We start from the raw sequence: 20,633 nt of genomic DNA on the forward strand, positions 1-20,633 counted from the left end.
GCCGGTTTCCATGGTAACCCACTGACAGCAGGCTTCTACTGCCACCAAGCGGTAGAAGCCAGTTTAAATCCAATCTGTTTAAATGCAAGATGTGGAATTGTTATGTTGTTCTCTTGTACCTCTGTTCATTTGGAATTCCCTTGACCTATTTGTACTTTTGTACACTTCTGCCTTCTACACATCGTGTTAAATTTGCCATCGATAAGTTGTACAGCATCAACGGCACAAATAATACTGGACCAGTATAGTACAGTTGAGACGTAAAAAAAAAGAGAATAACAGAAAAATGTGCGCAATACATCTGACCTAAATGTTAACTAAGTTCAGTCTACTTTTTCTTAATTAAGAAACATTAATATAAGTATAATTATACTATTATTTTATTTTAAATGTATTATTAGATTTATTGAGTGTTCCTATCTGCCCTCTTATGCGACCTGGCGCATAAAACAAAGCAATGTTCTGGCTCGTGCCCTAGGGTGCTAATGAGGTCTCAGTGATGTGTGGGCGTGTACATATTTAAAGGAAGCCCCGCCCCTGCTTTACTGTGGGGGAGGGGCGGGAGTAGCGCTCATGCCAGGCTGGCGGAAGCGCGCACGACCACTCTGGCGGTTCGACAGGATTAAACTTTTACCGACTAAACTAAACTCGATCAACAGGCTGAACGTCAGCAGAGGGATCAGCAGAGAACCAGACGCGCATCTGTAACGATCCATTTTGTTAACACAGTTTCTCTTTTGACTGGATCCTCGTGTTATTGAATTTAAGCGTCCCGTCTACGGAAAGAGCTGATAGCCTCAATAACCACACATTACCGCGAAGATGGGACGTCTCGCCTGATCGAAGTCTGTTTTATCTTTGAATCCGGGTAAGTCTGATCTTACGGGTGTCTATTATTCAGGGCTTAAGGTTCGTTACATCACACACATTACACTTAAGAGCGAGGAAAAACAGAAGTCTGATTGCTGTACCGCCGCGTTAACACACACGTCTACATCCTTGCTGTAATCTTTCTCCCTAACATTTTAATTCAGCGAGTTAACCTCCTGTTATTCTTTTCAAACGGAAATCGCCTTCGCAAATAAGCAGGATTGTCCGGTTTTACTCCTCTGCTAGCTTTGGAACATTCAGAATGGCGCGCTCGCAGCAGAGGACATGAAAACAGACGGCATCGCGATGTCGCAAATGTTAAACTGCCGAAACAAGTCACTTTGGATGTATATAAGTATTGTTCATGTTCTGCTTTATTCGGTTTTGTCATGTTTGCACCTTAGCACTTCTGTTTCTGTACACACGTTCCGCGCCAAGGATTTCAAAAACTGTTTACCTGCGCGGGACTGCATTTCCACTTCCGCTCCCTCATACTGCGCTCTCATTGGCCGTTTCTTACAAAAGAAGGCGGGGTCCCCCCCCCCTAGAGCTCAGCGATTGGATAGAGCGTAAGTCGGCTAACTGCCGCCAAGACCAGCGGTGCTGGAATTAAACTTTACATAGGAATGTTCGCTATTTGATTCAAAGGAGGGAAGACGAGGAGTTGATTACGCCAGCCGTATTAAAATTAGTTGTCACACTTTTTGTAAAAATATATTTCACCCTTTGCAAATAATAACGACACAAGAAAGTTGTTTTTGTTATTAAGCTTAAGTTGGTCTGAAAGTATTTGATTAGTTGCTTGTTTTAGTTTAACATATTAAGTGATTTCTTTTAGTTGCTTATTTTGTCAGACAAACTGCACAGATCCAAATGTATTTAATTTATAGCGATATAAGAAAGGAGCACTAAATCCTCACATTGAGGGAACAAATGTTTGACCTTTTTAATTGTAGAAGTAGATAAACGATTGTTAATTTTTCATCAGTTATTAGGTAGCAGTTAGTTTGTTTCAGCCATGCTTACCAACATCTACTGTATCTCGCCAGTGTGTTTTCAGTCGTTTCATGGTGTCTCCTAGCAACATCTTTCATTGCATTGAGCCTGTTCCATTGCTATAGATTTCTTAGTTCAACCTTATTCTTTCTCCTCTATGTTAACTAGATGATGCTGCTTCATTAAAGCTCAGAGGGAAGTACGTGGCCGGAGCGCAGAGCAGCTAACCATGGGGCCCCTCACCACTCCTAAAAAAGGGAGGGAAGGAGCGTGTGTTGATCCCTGGACGCCAACCTCCAACCTTAAAATACTCATCAGCGCTGCTAGTCCTGATATCAGGAACAGAGAGAAGGAGTTGTGCATGGACACCGGAGAGCGCAAAGGCCCCGACGGGGGAGAAGAGACGGAGAAGCTGGTCAGCAGGAAGAAGAAGAGTCTGGGTTTGCTGTGTCACAAGTTCCTGGCTCGCTACCCAGATTACCCCGACGCCCTCGACTACCACATCTGCCTAGACGACGTGGCCACGGAGCTCAGTAAGTCCTGAATAGAAAGACCCAACAGGTGCCGGAAGAAACAGACAAAGGCTTTAAGCTAATTTTTGTCATATTTTGAGTTTGTTTACTACGATCAAATGGCAGCAATAATAGTTTGGTGATGAAGTTTTCCATCCCCTTTGCGCAGATGTGGAACGCCGGCGCATTTACGACATCATGAACGTGCTGGAGAGTTTGCACATGGTGAGCCGCTCAGCCAAGAACCGCTACGCCTGGCACGGCCGCGCCAACCTGGAGCAGACGCTGGCCATCCTGAAGCAGGTGGGCGAGACGCAGCGGTACAGCCAGCAGATGCAGCAGATGAGGCAGCGGCTTGTGGACAAGGATTTTGATTTCGACGGTGGGGAGGAGAAGGAGAACGAGGACGAGGCGGTGGATTTTGACAGCGGCGAGCAGGGGCAGAAGGAGCTCTTCTTCGTGGAGCTGCCAGGAGTCGAGTTCAAAGCAGGTAGGAGACGAGCAGCGGAGTTTGGTTGTCGGGGGCGATTTGGATGAGGGGATGATGATCAATAAGAGCTCGTTTCACAATGGCGAGTTACTTTTTCCTTTCTTTTGGATTTTGTGGCATCACTGACTTCCTGTTTGTTTCTCTGCAGCCTCTGTGAACAGTCGAAAGGACAAATCTCTGAGGGTGATGAGTCAGAAGTTCGTCATGCTCTTCCTCGTGTCCAGACCTCGTGTGGTGAGTCTGGACATCGCCGCCAAGATCCTGATCGGGGAGGATCAGGTGGCGGATCAAGACAAGAACAAGTTCAAGAGTGAGTTTGCCAGCTGAACCTTACATTTTTACGTTTGTTTATACTGCAGGTTGATAATCTCACTGTTTGCTCACTTTTGCAGCCAAAGTGCGTCGGCTTTACGATATCGCAAACGTGCTGCGAAGCCTGAAGCTGATTGAGAAAGTACACGTGACCGAAGAGCGCGGCAGGAAACCGGCATTTGAATGGGTCGGACCGGAAGACCTCCCCCCTGTTAAAGGTAACAGCCTGGAATTAAGAATTATAGGTTTGATCTGATTTTAGAATTTTTCCCGTTTTCTTTAACCAAACGATGAACTCCATTCCAGACTTGGAGGAACCCCCTTTGTCCGTCTGTCCACCCGAGGCAAAGAAACGAGCTCTGGAATCTCGCACCTCCATAGAGAACTGTGCCAAAAAGCTCTTCACCTCCCCCGGAGCCAAACGTAGCTTCACCAGACACCCGTCGCTCATCAAGCTGGCCAAGAGCATCCAGGACGACCGCCGCAAGATCAACTCCGCCCCCAGCTCCCCCGTCAAGAGCCTCGGTGAGTCACACGGCAGAATCTGGGCGAGATTTCAGATTATTCAGCGGTTCCTGATGAGTCCGAGTTGCTGAATATGTTAACGTTTGTTCATTTCCTGTCTCCTTTCGCTCCTCAGGTGATTCATCGAACGTATATATTCCAAGCAAAATGGCTCAACTAGCTGCAATCTGTAAGATCCAACTGGACCAGGAATCAGCGTAAGTCTCGCTTCAGTCAGGCGTCACCGACTCGTTTGTCCAGTTTGACCTCTGTGATCTAAATCCAGAACAGTGGGTGTGATGATACAAAACACCCCTTATTGTGACAGTTGAAGTCTGAAGCAAAACAAATTTACCAAAACATTTTCAGTCATTCAGGAGAAATTGCTTCTAATTAGATTTTCTGGACTGTGTTGTTTGTGTTCTAGGCCTGGAGGTCCGCGTCCCAAGCCTGCGGTCTCTGATGCTGTGAAGCCAGAGCAGAAAGCCTGCAGATCAGTTGAGCCCCCCGACACACACACACTAACTCCCACCAAGGCACCCAGAGTCAACACTACTGCCTCCCTCACCCCCATCACCAGTGGCTCCCTGCCCTCCCAGGCAGCCACAGGCGCCCCCATGTCCTACATGCCCGCGCAGTGTTCGCCCCTCATCCCGGTGCTGTTGCCCCAGCAACGGGGGCCCGGGTCCTACGCCGTGTACCTGCAGTCGTCCTCGCACAGACCGCACCCTCCGGCCAGGCCGCAGCCCACCAGCCTGGCCGTGCGATCAATGACCTTCGAGGACAAGACAGGGCCGAGTCCTGCCGCCTCGGCGGCCCCCAAGCACCCGCCGGCCCCCAGGGCATCAGACAGCAGCCCCTCTGTGCTCAAACGGCTGCGATCGGATCCCACGCCAGAGAGCAGCCCCTCCAAAGCCAAGAGGGCCGGGCCGAGATGCAAGGTACGTGTGTACACTTAAGCCCATTTAAGTTAAGATAAGTGGACTGTTGGATCTTTTGGTAGAGGCTCATTCATTCATTCTGTCTCGCATTGAGGCACTTTGGACTTCTAATTCCACCACTCGGGTGCTGTAACCCTGCAGGGTGCAGTGTTTGAAGTGAACAGCTGGCATTCCGGCTGCATGAGTGACCCGGTGTGTTTAAGCTGCAGATCAGTCCTCTGCGTTGCTGGGAATCCTGACGATGCATTATTTTGTTGTTGTTCTTTGTCCCGACAATTGGTGATGACCCGGTAAGTTGGCACAGCCTCATCCAGCTCTGACATGAGATGATCTGCTGGACCGGAATCCTCCATTGGTTCGATCGCCAGTTTTCATTAATGTAGCAGCACAGAACCGTATTGCAAATCTCTGCAGTTGTGTCACCGGCTATTAGTTTCTTAGTTCATGAAATGTTACTCATGTCTGTCCCCCTCTTCTCTCTCTGGCCTCCTGTAGGACTCCTCTCCAAAGCTGTACGAGATCCTGCAGGCACGCTTGAAGTCCCACCGCGGGGGTCCCCCCTCCGGCCGGCCCCCCTCCGGCCGACCCTCCCCTCGCGTGCTCCACCTAGACCCGGGGTTCATTAACGGCCCGGCCGGCGGCGCTGCTGGGGCGACCGTTCAGCCACTGGAGCTGAGCGTGGAGACCTACCTGGACAAGGAGGACAAGACGGCGAGCTCCGACAGCGAGGCGGGACTAACGCCGGTCAGAGCCGTCCCTCTCACGCCAGGACAGCTCCACACAGAGGTAAACACGTAAACACGCCTCTTCATTTACCAGCATGCATCTTGTTGAACCAGATTCTGGATCTTTCCGGTCTTAAATGAGCGAGCAGTAAGGTTGACGCTTGTTCCTTTGCCCACCCAGACGTTAGTACCTACAGGATACCTGATCCCCATCTCCCAGGAGGCCCTCATCGGGTACATGGACCTTCAAGCTTCAAACGGAGAAATCAACAAAGCCTCGACTCCCACTTACAACATTTATCACACACCGACTGCAGGTACACACGTGGGACTTGGTTTATCGCAAGGAACTTTCTGTGTGTGTATGAGTTTGAGATTAAGCCGACTGATTGGTCTGTCACAGGCTCCAGACCTCCCACCGCACAGGAGGTCACACCCACCGGCTTTCGTCTCCAGAGACCCGCCGCTGCCTCGCCGCACTCCGCCCAGGTCCAGCGCGTCCACAGCCCCAGCCCGGCCATCCTCAATTTCACCATGCAGAACCTGGGCCTGATCTCGAGCTCTGGCCCGGGCGGCGCCACCTCGCTGACCCCTGAGCGCTCTGACGGCACGCTGGCTCTGCAGCAGAGGGGCGGCATGGTGTTCATCAGGCCTGTGTCGCCGCTGCCGGTCCAGCAGTCACTTCCTGCTCATCCAGTGACTGTCCTCAGTGTGCAACAGGTAAATAAACACAATGTAGCTTTCACATTTTAGTAATCTCTGTTAGTTTGATAGTAATTGCCTGAATATTTTTAATTAAGATTAAATTAAATTCAGAACAAAATGTAAACTTTTTTTCCTTATTTTATTTATTCTTTTTGTGTGCTGATGTCTTTTTTTCACTAATTGTGTGTGTGTGTGTGTGTGTGTGTGTGTGTGTGTGTGTGTGCGTGTGTGTGCAGCCTCTGATGGCCACCCCCAATAGGACAGGATTTCCCCAGCACACCTTCTTCCACACACCCGTCCCACTCTCCCCTCTCGCTACCGTGGTAACCACCAGCAGACACCCAGCCACCAAAACAGTGTACATCCCACAGAGGAAGCTGGATGTGAGCAAAGAGGACTCGTAAAGACCTTCCCGGGGGGGGGGGGGGTCTGGGTCAGTGGGTGGGTCTGGTTCTGGGAGTACTCATTACCTCGTCACATTTCACCTCTTTATCTTGGGTCGGATCCAACAATAGCTGCCATGGAGAAGGACACGGAACGTTTCCCCGCTGTCTCTCCGCCGGCGACTCTCACCGACATTATGAGCTCATCACTGTGCTGCTGTCACCATCTAGAGCTCGACAAGGACAGGATTGTAGGAGTTGAAGCCGATTTTGATACTTGAGTGGAGGAAAAATGACAATATATTAGCCTTTATCGATTTTTTATTTTTTTGTTGTTTCTTCACATAAAAGTCAACCAATTAAAAACGCAATGTAAATGTGCAGTGGGTTTTAAAGCAGCTCACAGCAAACAAGGGATGAAGATGAGTCCAGGTTCAAAATAAAAGCATTAAATAAAATCTGAGTATATTTGCCAACATTCACTCAAACAAACAGCAGACTTGTGATCAGTGTTATTAACTTTATAAACACACACGTCGGTTTGCGTTATAGAGGTCCTCACCAGCTGGAGAGAGTTTATATTTCTTTAGGTTTTGATTCATTTCTCTATTTCTCTGATGTGAAGGCCAAAATAGTTTTTCTGCTAAATTTGCCAAATTGAGCAAATGTCGCATTTGTACTCAAAAAAAAATACTTGAAAGTGTTGTAGATGGGTCGTGTCTGTAAATGGAAAGATTCCAGCTTTTGCACATACTGTATGTACATGTTAACAGTTACCCCCTTTAAAAAAAATAGTTAAGATGAATATTTGTGATGACTAATCAGACATTTTTAAGGATTTAATTTATAAAAAAAATGAGTCTACTTTCTGCTGTCCTAAGTGGGAAAAATGGTAAATAAAATTGTAATAAATTTTTCTATCAACGCCTCTGTAGTTTGTGTGTTTCCACATTCAGTTTTCTTTCATTTTCATCTGGTTTGTAGTAGAAAATATGAATTGAATTCTATGATAGAAATGAATTAAACAACATGGAGATCTTCTAAGTGATGAATGCTGTCAGTTTGTGTCATTTACAGTACATCCATTATCCTGCACACACTCACACTCATCCTCCTCACAGCAGCTGTCTGTGTGTGTGTTTGGGGGGCTTGGCTCAGTCAGGAGTTATTTTCGTGGGATCGTTTCAGCGAAGCGTCAGCGCTGATTGTGGCGATGGAGGCAGAGCAGCTATTTAAGCCTAAGCAGAGCCTTCATCACCATCATCACCATCACCACCCAGTCCTGACTCAAACATACACTCACTCGCAGAGGGGCAGCGTCCAGGTAAAAACTCATCTTTGTCTTTGTTAGAAGTAACTAAATGTATTTACTATTACTGACTATTTCAATAAACTGGACGCATCCTGTTTCTCTCCTGTCTTTCCTTATTTCCTATTTACACCCATTCTTCTTTCCTTAGTTCCCTTCCTCACTTCCATTTCTTCATTTTTGTTTTTCCAGTACTTCTTTCCTTCTCCTATTACTCTAACCCTTCTTTATATCATCATCAACATTTTCATGCCTGAAATAGAACAAAACTTCACTGAGTTCTTTTAATGCTTCAGTTGGGTTTCAGTCTTTTTCTCTTCCTGTGCTGTTTCGGCTTTTACTTTATCTTCTATTATGTGATACAGTATGGCTGCAGGTGATAATAGTTGGTAACTTGTTCCTCTTTATGAGTGCTATTACATCTTTATCCTTAATTGTTACATCCATATTAGCCGTAAAGATTGATTTGAAAATGGAATCAGTATTTTGTGATGAAGGCTATTGTCTGTCTTTCTGTCTATCTGTCTGTCTGTCTGTCTGTCTGTCTTTTTGTCTCTGTCCCTTTGTCTTCCCATCTGATGTGTCCTTTAAGTCTCTATTCCTGGAACATCACATTCCAATCCTGTGAGGTGATGAGCCTTCTTTGATATGAAGCAGGAATGTCAGACTGAAGCCAGGCAGCGCCGCCACACCAGCTTCATCACCAAACTAACAAATAAGCTTTCAGGCAGTGATGCTTCCCCCTCCCCCCCCCCCCCCCTCCCTCTCTCTCTCTCTCTCTCCCTCTCTTTCTCTCTCTGTCCTCAACTCAACACACACACTCCATTCATATTAGTCACAACGTCAATAGAATGAGTTTTAAGCACCGATGCTGCGTTTGAGTGCTTTTTGGAAAACGACCAAAGCATGAAACTATAAACATGGAGGTGCAGAAGATCGTTACACTGCTTTTCTTCTTTTATGTCAGTAAATCGTCTGTTCTGTTCTCTGGGAACAACAGAAACGCTAAAGAGACTGTGAAATGCTAACGAGACAGTAGCTAAAACAGCCCATAGTCGCAGTGTGCACGGCAGTGATGCAGTACATAGGGAGGTTAATTCATCTGTGTGGCTGAAGTTAAGGACCAATCAAACCTGAAGCTTTGCCTGCAGGTTTGCAGCTGCAGGTCGGGACCTGTGGTTTGGTCTTGTTGGAGGCATTTCTACAGGCTTCATCAACACACACTCTCCTGTGCTGAGCACCACACTGTAGACATGAGAGTAAATAGCCACAAACAGAATATTGAGCCTTTTAAATCTCTCTCTTCTCAGAATGCCAAACTGGGGAGGAGGTACAAAGTGTGGAGCCTGTGAGCAGACGGTTTACCATGCGGAGGAGATTCAATGTAACGGGAGGAGCTTCCACAAGACCTGCTTCATCTGCAGTGAGTGTGTGTGTGTGTGTGTGTGTGTGTGTGTGTGTGTGTAGGAGAATTAACTCAACTGAAGTAAGTTTCCTTCCTGCCTTCCTTCCTTCTAATCTTTGCTGTCAAACAAATAAGTCGCCACTCTGCTCCTGACCGTCAGCTGTGATTGGCCAGTTGCTCCACTGGGAGCTCTGTGATTGGTTCCTCCTTCATCAGCTCACAAACACTTTTAACTCCCACAAATAGAACCTCTGAACATCTGACTTGTCTAATTCTTCTGCTGACGGACAGAAAAACGAAGCTGCAGGGTTGTTTGGATTCTGACCCCCTGATGCCCCTGAAACATTTCTGATTGGTTGATGGTCAAACATTAAATGGATGTGGGGGGGGAGGAGGGGGCGTGTAACAGTATACAAACATTCCTTCCTTTCTCAATCACCTTCGTTCTCGTGGTTTTCCACTCCACATGCTTTGTTGGTCTACACTTGTTTGAAGTCTTTGTCTTCCTCCCGTCAGTGACGTGCAGAAAAGGTCTGGACAGCACCACAGTGGCTGCACACGAGTCCGAGATCTACTGCAAGTCATGTTACGGCAAGAAATATGGACCGAAAGGCTACGGGTACGGACAGGGCGCCGGGGCCCTGAGCTCAGACCCCGTGGGACACACGGTGCCTCACGAGTACGTGTCCACACCCCGGCAAGGCTAAGCTGCTTATCACTCATCACATTAGCTCTAATCCCTTTACTGTCTCTTCATCTGTTCAGATCCAAACCTCGAGCAGCTTCTACCAGCTCCAATCCCAGTAAGTTTGGCAGCACGGATCGCTGCCCGCGCTGTTCTAAAGCCGTTTACGCAGCGGAGAAGGTGATGGGAGCCGGGAAGGTAAGAGCACCGTCTGTCACATTCAGCTGTGACCCGCCTGATGGTGGCGCTGTAATAACCATTACGTTTAAACAGAGAGTCATAGAACCTCAACTCCCTTTTCTGATCCACGACTATTTATGCAAAATTTGATTGTGACATTTTTTGATATTTCCTTAACACATTTTTTCCCTTCTCGCCCTTCGGTTTCACTTCATTTTTCCCAGTTGTGACATGTTCAATATCTTTTCTAAGGCGGGAAAAGTTAGCTTTGTTTTTTGGTAATTGTTCCCCGAGTGGCCAACCAAACTTTGGGAATGTAATTTTGTGTAATTTGTGTTCACTGTAATGAACATGGTTTGTTCGAATCACAGCTTTTTTTTTTGTGTGTGTGTGTGTGTAGCCCTGGCATAAAACCTGTTTCCGTTGTGCCTTTTGTGGTAAAAGCCTGGATTCCAAAACAGTGACAGACAAGGATGGAGAACTGTACTGTAAAGGTAACACACACACACACACATATAAGAGATACTGTGTGTGTGTAAGTTTGCAAAAATAAACAATATTTTTTACTTTCTAATATTATATTGAAGACATTTTCTCTCCTTTCCAGTTTGTTACGCCAAAAACTTTGGCCCTAAAGGATTTGGCCTGGGGAACGCTGCCATGTTAGATTGAGAATGAATGGCTGTGAAGGACACACACACTTGTTCAACTGCCCCTGCATGTCTGAATTATGAAGATAAATGGAAACATATGGAAGACAAATTTAAAATGTAAGAAAGTGTACGAAAACAAATGAGAATGATGTAACATATTTCATACAAACATTTTCTATACTAATTTTTACTGTCACTTTTCACCGAATTTGGCTTTTATTTGTTGCCTGTAAAAAAACTAAAATCTCCTGTGACAAATCATTCAAAATCTCTCAATCGCTCAGTTTTTAGTGTTGACTGGGTTTAAACAGTGTATATGTGCCTGAATGTGTTGCTATAAACCAACAATTTTAATTATAGTAATTTTAGTTTACTTTTTCCCGTAGTGGTGGAATTTCTGTTATATGAAAAATTAAAACATGAAGATGTCTGACAAGTATGCGTTTAATGGAGTTTGCCAGCCTGCAGGATGAGGGGAAGTTACAATCCAGGGATGAAGGACAAGCAGCCAAGCAGAATACAATGATTACAAAATGAATGGATTCAAACCTGCTGCAGAGATCAGCACACTGTCCAGGAGAACCGCTGTTTGTTTGTCGAGGAACTCACAGGAAAGCATGTAACGTTTCTTAGTTTTCTTTATAAACCCTAAACAGGATTTTCAGCCACATCCATCTGTCTCTCTTTGTTCCCCTTCTTTGGATCCTGCCCACCACCATGCAGAGGATTTCATTTATCTCATCACCATCCTTAGTTCAAAATGCAAAACTCCTGGTCGAGCTGTCAAGAGAGAAAATGCCCCCAAGTGTGTTTAAAATGCCAGCAGCGTCAAAACTTTCCCGTGGAGAACAAACAGATTTCCTACTCTGCTAATATACAATTTGTAAATTTTGAAATCTAATTTTCATATAATCCCTTTAACACCACAAATTACATCTGGACAATAAACTCAATTTAGCAAATTTATTTAAGTATGGCAAATTTCAAAAAACACATCTTGAATGCCATAAACCTACAATAACCAACCAATCATCTCACAGTCCAGAGTCCGAGCGATCCAAATGTAATGAACAGGAAAAGCAGACCATACAACACTAAGTGTTGTATTCAAAATCTCAGTCATCAATCAATCGTCACATTGATTGGTCGTTACGTTCGTCGATGAGCTTAAAACAAAAGCGTATTTGGTGTGTGTGTGTCGTTTGCCGTTTGGTTCCATCCATGGAGCCGTAGAAAAAGACAGGCACCAACAATTTGCTTATCAAAATATTACTGTATAGTGGTTCATTCATTATCAAAGGCATGCAGTATCCTTAAACAAAACTCCTGAAAGATTAAAAAAAAAAAAAGGCTCGACATGTTAAAAAAAAAAAAAACAGCTGGAAACTTCACTCTAAGTTTGAAGTTCAACCACACTGATTCCCTCCTCACTTCCTGTGGTCCAGGATAAGGCAGCAGCAGTCTGTACAAAGAGATTCTGGTTACAGCGACGCTATGTTTCCCCTTTTCTACACCGGTCTCTCTCTTCTCGAGGAGTCAAAGATTACAAAAATAAATAAATACAATCTGTGCTTTTTGGTCCAGAACCACAGTAAAAAACCTGACCCATGACCCCCCAGAGCGCGACAGGGCGGGGCCACGGGGGGGGTCACACCATGTCAGTGTGTCCGAACACGTGCTGGTCACGGCCGGGCGGGAACTGCTGCGTCCAGTCGATGATGGCCGGTTTGAAGAAGCAGCAGCACCGCAGCTGGAAGAAGGAGAGCAGATTCCTCACCACGCCCAAGCTGAGAGAGGAAGACAAAGAAGAAGTTCCAGGAGAAGCAAAAACGCATAAACCTGAGAAAACTAACTTAGGTAGACAAATGGGACATAAATTGACCTGATGGTGGACCGTAACATACATTTTGTTCAAGTTCATAGAGAGGCAGAACCATGATGTAAGGGATTTTCAACAGGTGTGTAACTCACTTGTATGGATTCTGTCTGAGAGACATGGACTGCCCCAGCTTCATCTGGTGGTTTGTCAGGCTGCTTCTCTCTGCGGTGGTCAGGCCCAGAAATGCAATCTGCTCACACAAAGACAAAGAGAAAACAACGACAACTTAGCAATTTCTGACTGCCTCCTTGCCACAGGAAGGATCAGTGTGTGTGAGGCTGTCGCTGCAGACAGTGTAGCGTCAGATCAGGGACAGAGCATGGAGCACCAGCGGCTCACCTGGTAGAGCTGCAGCACCAGAATTAAGACAGACCAGGATGTGTGATAGAGGGCCAGGAAGAAGATGCAGAGCACCCAGGGAGAGCAGCTGACCAGAGCAGACAGAGCGCCCCATAGGCCCTGCTCCGCATAGTGCAGCGCACAGTGATCCAGCCAGTCTGAAAATTACAACACACACAACAGCTTAAATGTGGCTCCAGTAAAAACAACACACTGTGAGGTTGTGTGTTCTAACGCCGTGATGCTCACATTGGATGCAACCGTAGAACATCCAAGCTCCCATCGTGGAGAGAGAGAGCAGGAAGAGCACGAAGAAGTGATGGTTCCTTGCACCTGAGAGAGGAAAAGAAGGGACAATTGAAAATTTACACCCAAAATAATAAGTACTTTGTTTTCCTCATTGCTTTAGGCCAGGAAACAAGTTAAGAGCGACAAAGTTATGAAGATGGATACTGAAGTGAGTGGTTTTGAGATATTGATTGGTCAAAGCTGCACACGGACGCATGCTTGCTGCTGGAGCTTCATACCGATGCAGCTGTTGGTCCAGATGGAGTGGTGGTCCTGCTTGGCCACGCAGGCGTCGCAGGTGAAGCAGTGGTTGGCTCTCATGGGTTTCTTTATCTGTTCACACCACAAAAACAAACAGGAAAGCGTTTCAGCTGTGAACGCGTCGCCACTGTGTCGGGTGTAAGGCGAAAACGATGCCGTGTGCAGGGCTTCACCATGCAGGAAGTGCAGAAAATCCGGGGGTCCAGACAGCCTGCCTCTGCCAACACCAGCACGTTCTGACAACGCAAACAAAACACACACACAAACAGGTCTGGGTCAGCTCTTTGTAAAACGATCCCAAAGCGAGCTCACATCATTCCGTCTATGAATCATGGCGTTCCTACCATTTTCTTCTCTTCCTCTGTTGCCTTGACGAAGCCTGGGTCAGTCCGGCAGGTGCGGAGGTAGTAGTAGAGCAGCGCGGTGGCGTTGATGGTGAACAGAACCTGAACTGTGGCGCTGGGACCATGTGGCAGGGGTCAACAGTTAAGGAGCTCTTTGTTTGTCAACTTAATCAAAACTAGCAGACGTGTAACTGAGCAGAATTCAGCTGTGAAGTGATTTGGTCACTGAGCAAACTAAGCAGCCGCATCTCTGCTGTTTATGTTGTCCATGGAGGAGATTTAAGATGAAGAAAACACTCAAAACTCAGGAATATGTTTACACATACTTATGTGGCGAATCGATTAAGATTTCATTCTCAAAATGGTAATGGTAAGGTGGAGAGTTCTATTTCCAGGTGGGACAATTACCTCCCAGAAGTCTCTAATATGCAGCTGATTCCATACGTACGGCTACTGTGTGTGTGAATGACCGCTGTGGTTTTGTGCAAAACCGCCGGGAAATAATCAGAGAGAAATCATCATCAGCCACAAAACCGATCCTGAAATGCATCAGGAACACTGTAGAATGTTTGACATCTGGCTGTAGAAGTAAAAGATATCTGGCAGGAACCAGAGGCACCAGGTGACCAGCATCCAGAAGATGGAGGCCATGAGACTTGCAGCGGGCAGGAGAGACTGAAAGGGCACACTTGGGAAACTCCTGTTCAGGCAAAAAACAGAGAGGCGTCAAGTAACTGGAGTCGGTGACTTTAAGTAACTATGGGTGGTTGGTGCAGCCTGTAGGCGCGTTCTCACCTGGAGACCAGATTGAACCCGCCTATCGTGCAGGCCAGCAGGATCCCTTTGAGCAACCACGACTCAGAGTTCATGTCCACGGTGCCGCAGATGCAGCCGAACACAGCTGTGCAGAGCAAAAATTGCAAAAACATCTGGAAGTGAATGTAAACAGAAATCGATCAGAAAAAGGGTTCAGTTCCTGACGCAGTGCTCAGTTTGTTTTATTCTGAATATAGAGTGTGTGTGTGTGTGTGTGTGTGTGTGTACCCTGTATCTGTTGACTATCCTCAGGCAGCGGGAGCTGGAGCGGATCCTCTCCTGCTTGACATGGTTGAGCATGTGGAGCAGCAGCGGGCTGTTGACTTGGTGAGCCAGGTCGATGGGAGTGTGACCCTGCGGACGGAGTGTCAAGACACACTTCAGACCAAATGCACTGTGCTCTATTCCATCTAAACACACACACGCGTATCTGTCTGAGGACGCCGATGCCAGGTTTACACTCATACTGCTCTCATCTGCAGGCCGATCATCACTGGTTTTTCACTCTGACTGTATTTCTGTTATAAAGTGTTACACATCAAAGAAAAGTTTATCACAATGAATCCTGAAGAATGTAAATCTAAAACTCAACATGTCAGAATCAGAGTGACAGACACTTCAGTATAATAAGTGGGACATATCATACAGATCACCATGGTTATCTCATTTACAGTTTGCAGTGTTGTAATTAGCATAAATACACACACTCTGTAATATGATTACATGCACGTTAAAATTTCAATTATACTCCAATTAAAGCAATAAACACATTTTTTCCAAACGTCTACGCCATAATGCAAATCCAATCAACACAAATCAAAGTATGCTCACTCACACCTACATTTTTACAATCCACTTAGTCATGCATGTAATTGATTCATTGCGACTCAGTTGGAGTGAAGCCACCGCTGCCTCCTCCTCCTCCTGCAACTCGCCTTGTACCGTGATTACGCAACGCATCACACACACTCTGAGAGCGCTGAGATCCTATTCATTCCGTCTGTGGATACGTCCCTGCTCTGCTCTGATTGGCCGGCCGTGTGCGACCTGAAGTGACCTCTCACTCAGCCTAGACTTCACAGATGTCTAACCAGGTGTGCAGGCAAATGAAATTCAAATGTGCTACGTGACCACATCCACATATTAGAGAAGTAAAGAACAAAAGAAATGCAAAGGTTTGTTTGGGACTGCTGTGACCTAGTGACTATATATTAGGATGATTAGAAACGCGTAACTTTGTAGCAATGAGTGTTTAAATGACCAGCAGAGACGTTTCCATCTTGTGCTTTCCAGGTTGAGCTGCTGTAAAGGAAATGGAGGGTGTTCTCACGTTGATGTTTTCTGCGTCCACGCTGGCTCCAGCCTCCAGCAGGATGTGGGCGGCGTCTACGTTTCCTGCCAGCACGGCGCAGTGCAGCGGCGTGTTCCTGTTCAGCTTGTCCACGGCACTCACAGAGGCGTTGTTCTTGATTAAGAAGTTTGTGGGCTCGGGTCTGAGAAGGGGGAACACAACAACACAGGTCACTTTCTAACAGCACAAAGTGGATTATTCTTATTATCAGATGTCAGATGAAAAACTTCTCATTTCACAAGACGGTGTTTGGAATGAGCTTTGAGCCCAACATGCTGTAGTAAACATAGTAGAGGCCTTTGGAAACTGACATAGAGGAAACGTTTGATCTAATTCCAATGCCACCAGTATTAAATGGTTTAAGGTTTCCTTTAAATTTGCACTCGCAGAGCTGCAGGGTTAAAGAATCTGAGAAGGAGTCAAAATGTTTACCCGATAATCTTCTGAGCTGCCAACATCAGTGGTGTCTGTCCGTTGCAGTCCGGCCCATCCACCTCCTGGAAGCAAGGAGGCAAATGAGAGGGTTGTCAGTGCGGGAGAGAAAAGCTGTGCGAGTAACCACGGAAACAAAATGGGGAGTGACTGGTGGGAGTGTTTGAGGGGCAGACCTGTCCTTTGGCCATGAGATACGCTGCTATGGCCATGTGCTGGAAGAGGATGGAGAGATGGAGAGCGCGGTAACCTTCTCCGTCTGCTATGGACGGATCGGCTCCGTACCGCAGCAGCTGGATCACCATGGGGAGGTGACCCTGCCTGTGAACGGAGGAAACACTCAGTCATCCATTAAAAAAAAAAACTACTTCTCTGCCTGCCGCTAATGACGTGTTGGAGGTTCACATTCACCTGATGGCCCAGTGAAGAGGAGAGGAGTTCAGGTCTCCTCCCAGCTGGTCCACTAGTGACCCCTTAGAAATGTAATACCTGCCACAGACAGCAGGGGAGACAACGCAGCGATTAAACTGAAGTAGTCAGGTTTCAGCAGCTCAGATCGTCTCACCGTGTACAGTTTGGAGCTTGTTTCAGTTAGAAATGTTCACTCAGTGTTCATGTTTTGCATCCACATGACATCACATTTACATACAAAGAAATACTGCCACACTCCTTTACACCAAGCTCCTATTTTATAAGACAATCTGTAGTGTAGTCAACAACTTATTTTCTATTTCGACAGCCAAAACTAATGCTCAGGTTTTTATCAACAGACAATAACTAACATATCAGCGAAAAACACCTCCTCTGTTTCCCTCTCCAGATGTTCTCCTTCACCTCTCTGACCTCTACTTCTCCCATATCTGTAAACTACAACCCCCTCACTTTCTCACACACTCCGACCTTGTGACACCCCTCCTCCCTCCCTCTCTTTGTATTCTAAGCAGCTTCAAACACTGTATCAGTGTAGAAGAGTTATAAATCTCATGCTGATTGTTCTGCTCCAAAATCAAGTGTTCTTTTATAAACAAACGGAACAATCGCTTGCTCAGATCCCTCCTTTAGATATCCACTTTCCAGCCTGGGTTCTGTTTTGAAACTCAGGAACTGTGGTCTGTTTAATCATTTATTACCATAAAAGTTCATGTTCAAAAGCAACAAATCTCTTTTGTAAGGGCCCTCTAGTTGGTCCAACCAGAGGCCCAGAGGTTGATAGATGTGATAGATGCCTTGTGTCTCTGCTCTCGCTGACATGTTGCTCGTACTTGTGTCAGACTTGATCACATGACATCTGCAGGTCTCTTACTTGACCAGGTCTAAGCGGTTGTTGATGGCCGCCCAGTGCAGCAGCGTGACATTCTCTTTGTCTGGCTGCCGGACGTCGTATCCCGCCTCCACCAGCTCCTTACAGCGATCCAGGATCCCAAACCTGACGGGATCACACAGACAAACACAATACATGAACAACAACACTGAGAGGTAGCAAACACAAACTGTCGCGGTTTCCACAGAACATGAACTTTTTAAAGGTTTTTCAGAGAAGCTTTCCATTGTATTTCCATATGTACCAGCTCCCAATGAGCACTTGAGCGCCGTGTGAACACAAATCTGCCTCCCAACGCAGCAGTGCCACATTGACACAATAGGAAATCCTCTTTAGAAAAACGCAGCGTCATTAAAATCTGTGATATGGGATAAAGACCAAATGAGGCAAAATAAAAACAGTAGGTTCACTTCCTCTCAGTTTCAAATTGTACGAAATGTCCCCCTGACAGATGGCACATCGTGTACAGTACAAGTGGCTCTAGTTGACATTGTGCCTGGAATGCGTGTGGCATGATGGACAGAGAGGAGCGGCTGTGGCGATCAGATTAGAATCTGGCCGACCTGCTTTGTTTCCGTCTTGTGAGAAGCATAACCTTTGCTCCGCTGCACCTAAACTCTCCCATGTCACCTCTGCCGTACTCGTGAAAGATAAGCGATGCTGACTGGCTCAGGTATGGATGTGAGTCTCTACACTCACTTGTTTGTGTGATGCAATACAAACGAGCCATCGACCTCACAAGGGTATGGAACAATAGTGCGGTAACATGTGGAGTTACTGTGTCATTACATTGAGTCAAACCGATTCAGCAACGCAACTTGAAGCAGGCGGGGTTTCTTCCCACACGTACTGTACGAAAGAAGGTATTCCTGAATTACTCTGGAGCAGATAAGCAGTGTAAATATTTATAATGACCTCCAGAGATAAGAACAATTAAGAAAGCCTTGTGTGACTAACGCTCATCACACATGGTAGCTTTATGCCAAGCTCGGTGCAGAGCCGTGACACCTCTGGACACACAGCATCATAATAACAGAGAGTTACTGTTCTGTTGCATCTCTTACTGTGTTGCCTTGACGATGTCCCAGCTGTTGCTGTCGTCCATCAGTGAGCGTTTCTTGGGCTGGCTGTCCATCATCTGATCTGTGCTTTTTCCAAACTGTCCGTGAAAAGGGGGCATGAAACCGTGTTCCATCCCGCCAAATGCCGCTGCTCTCGGCCCGTGACTGTGGGAATGACCTGCATGTCCATGGTGACAGCCGTCATCCATGTGACTGTGACTCTGCAACACATGGAGATAACAGTACAATGATGAGCTAATTATCTTGTCTGAGACTGGATCTAACCATTAAAACATTTGCATTATTGCCATGGAGACAGAGGCCAAACGTGATATATGAGGATGACGAAAAACAGGATTCAAGACTGAAAGATGAAGAGATTTGATCACAGGCTCATAACAGGAAGTGCTGTTAGGAGATAAGAGAGATCAGATCTGATATACACACACAGAAGTACAACAAGGAATTAAAACTACACTGAGTGTGAAAGATACAAATGCATATAAACATGTATGTGGGGTGTAATTATATAGAGAACATTTCCCTCAGAATGCACAATAGTGCTGTAGAGAGGGAGAGTAGACCTGGCTCAATGGATGCAAAGGATCTAAATGCAAACAAGTATGAGCCTGATGAGTGAGCTGGTGAGGAGCAGCATGACGGGATGCTGACAGTGAGGCTCGCTCCTCTTCATCGTGAGGCTCGCTCCTCTCCATCTTGATCGGGCAGATGGCTGACGACATATGGCAACGCGCTTCCTGGCTGCTTTGAGTACAAACACATGTGGATGCACACACACACACAGCTAACGATGACCTGCTATGAGACACAGCCCGGAGCTCAGACGCGGGAGCTGATGAAGTCTCATATTGTCATGCATCTGTTTTACGCAAAGTGCCTGTCAGTTTGAACGCGTAAACGAAAGCTAAGTGTAGCTCAAGGCTACGGAAGGAAACTTAACGACACGCTGTCTGTCAGCGCCATCAAGCAGGAGAAGCAGAGGGTTTCGGTGTAACTAAGCAGCTGGAGGGTTACGGCTGATCGCGCATTAGGCAGATGCGCTTAACTGTGGCGACTAACTAGCTGCTAGTAGGCTAACGACACAGACCTGCGCTAATGGGCGGTTCAGGTGATTCCTGACTCATCAGGACAGGTTAGGCTGCAACTCACCCGCGTGCTAACGCTAACAGCCCGCGAAGGAAACACAGCGGGGCATAGTGCTTCCGCTGAGTGCGTTACCAGGTGACACAGCGACACAAACAGACACAAACATAGACACACAACACGTCTACCCTGACTTACGTGTCCGTCTTCGGGCCAGCTCATACTGGAGTGCAGCGACGGAGCCAAGTTCCGGCTGCTATCCGCCCACAAGCTAGCGGGAAAGAAACTTCCTGTATGGACTTTACAAAATAAAGTACATCGTTCAAGTGAGGCGACAAAGTTTTAAAACTAAGAGTTCTTGTTTGCTTTTCCTGGTATCGGTTTCCTGTTTAGCTTTGCTCTAAAACAGCACAATGTTCCATATTATTGAGTGTCCATGTCATCTGGTGACTTTATCCTCAAGTATCAGTGGCTGACAGCTGCTGGTAACAGGACACTGATGGGCAAATTTGACAGAAATTGTAATACAGTTTGTTTACGTACTTACTAACTTAATCATCTGAATCCTGGCTGGGATATAAGGCTGTATTGAATTATATTGTACGGAATTCTGGCATCGTGAAAATTTGCCCAAGCCCCTTCACTCTGCAGATTTTTTATCTTGGAAATGGTCTTCTTGCATTGCCTCACTGGAGTCATCCTGTCCACTACAGTATTTCTGTGTCAAACGAAAGAGAAACAACTTAATTAATTAAATTAATAAATTA

General features: G+C 46.3%; 3 protein-coding genes across 3 annotated transcripts; 2 read left to right on the top strand and 1 right to left on the bottom strand.

Annotated features, from left to right (window-relative positions):
* The first annotated feature begins 587 nt into the window (after nucleotides 1–587).
* e2f8 (E2F transcription factor 8) lies at nucleotides 588–7,399 on the top strand. The gene is made up of 12 exons (XM_076146843.1): nucleotides 588–868; nucleotides 2,035–2,399; nucleotides 2,548–2,868; nucleotides 3,017–3,178; nucleotides 3,261–3,398; nucleotides 3,487–3,705; nucleotides 3,821–3,902; nucleotides 4,112–4,625; nucleotides 5,121–5,411; nucleotides 5,532–5,667; nucleotides 5,754–6,070; nucleotides 6,292–7,399. The coding sequence occupies exons 2-12, from the start codon at nucleotides 2,096–2,098 to the stop codon at nucleotides 6,457–6,459; spliced, it is 2,652 nt and encodes an 883-aa protein (XP_076002958.1). The 5' UTR covers nucleotides 588–868; nucleotides 2,035–2,095; the 3' UTR covers nucleotides 6,460–7,399.
* Nucleotides 7,400–8,995: 1,596 nt separating this feature from the next.
* csrp3 (cysteine and glycine-rich protein 3 (cardiac LIM protein)) lies at nucleotides 8,996–10,752 on the top strand. Its single transcript, XM_076146979.1, has 5 exons — nucleotides 8,996–9,170; nucleotides 9,669–9,837; nucleotides 9,918–10,035; nucleotides 10,418–10,511; nucleotides 10,625–10,752. Exons 1-5 carry the CDS (start codon nucleotides 9,059–9,061, stop codon nucleotides 10,687–10,689), a joined length of 558 nt encoding a protein of 185 aa, XP_076003094.1. The 5' UTR covers nucleotides 8,996–9,058; the 3' UTR covers nucleotides 10,690–10,752.
* A 346-nt stretch (nucleotides 10,753–11,098) lies between these two features.
* zdhhc13 (zDHHC palmitoyltransferase 13) lies at nucleotides 11,099–20,146 on the bottom strand. Its single transcript, XM_076146967.1, has 17 exons — nucleotides 20,065–20,146; nucleotides 18,766–18,983; nucleotides 17,684–17,806; nucleotides 16,792–16,869; nucleotides 16,557–16,701; nucleotides 16,381–16,445; nucleotides 15,928–16,090; nucleotides 14,826–14,951; nucleotides 14,577–14,710; nucleotides 14,379–14,481; nucleotides 13,782–13,904; nucleotides 13,611–13,673; nucleotides 13,416–13,509; nucleotides 13,138–13,221; nucleotides 12,889–13,046; nucleotides 12,642–12,739; nucleotides 11,099–12,457 (listed from the first exon to the last, which is right to left on the bottom strand). The coding sequence occupies exons 1-17, from the start codon at nucleotides 20,086–20,088 to the stop codon at nucleotides 12,319–12,321; spliced, it is 1,938 nt and encodes a 645-aa protein (XP_076003082.1). The 5' UTR covers nucleotides 20,089–20,146; the 3' UTR covers nucleotides 11,099–12,318.
* Nucleotides 20,147–20,633: the final 487 nt, after the last annotated feature.

Source organism: Genypterus blacodes, unplaced genomic scaffold (assembly GCF_046128005.1).
Source record: "Genypterus blacodes isolate CSIRO-AG114 ecotype Tasmania unplaced genomic scaffold, CSIRO-AGI_Gbla_v1 ptg000036l_1, whole genome shotgun sequence".
Classification (NCBI taxonomy): Eukaryota; Metazoa; Chordata; class Actinopteri; order Ophidiiformes; family Ophidiidae; genus Genypterus; species Genypterus blacodes.

What these genes read in the sequence shown, in the direction of transcription:
- e2f8 (XM_076146843.1), top strand. Translation starts at nt 2,096, where the DNA reads ATGGGGCCCCTCACCACTCCTAAAAAAGGGAGGGAAGGAGCGTGTGTT. An exon ending in AGACCTCCCCCCTGTTAAAG is followed by an intron (nt 3,399 to 3,486) that starts GTAACAGCCTGG and finishes ACTCCATTCCAG; the next exon opens with ACTTGGAGGAACCCCCTTTG. An exon ending in CAACTGGACCAGGAATCAGC is followed by an intron (nt 3,903 to 4,111) that starts GTAAGTCTCGCT and finishes TTTGTGTTCTAG; the next exon opens with GCCTGGAGGTCCGCGTCCCA.
- csrp3 (XM_076146979.1), top strand. Translation starts at nt 9,059, where the DNA reads ATGCCAAACTGGGGAGGAGGTACAAAGTGTGGAGCCTGTGAGCAGACG. An exon ending in ACGGTGCCTCACGAGTACGT is followed by an intron (nt 9,838 to 9,917) that starts GTCCACACCCCG and finishes TCATCTGTTCAG; the next exon opens with ATCCAAACCTCGAGCAGCTT. An exon ending in TGGAGAACTGTACTGTAAAG is followed by an intron (nt 10,512 to 10,624) that starts GTAACACACACA and finishes TCTCCTTTCCAG; the next exon opens with TTTGTTACGCCAAAAACTTT.
- zdhhc13 (XM_076146967.1), bottom strand. Translation starts at nt 20,088, where the DNA reads ATGAGCTGGCCCGAAGACGGACAC. An exon ending in GCTGGCCCGAAGACGGACAC is followed by an intron (nt 18,984 to 20,064) that starts GTAAGTCAGGGT and finishes CATGTGTTGCAG; the next exon opens with AGTCACAGTCACATGGATGA. An exon ending in GCAGCTCAGAAGATTATCGG is followed by an intron (nt 16,091 to 16,380) that starts GTAAACATTTTG and finishes CCCCCTTCTCAG; the next exon opens with ACCCGAGCCCACAAACTTCT.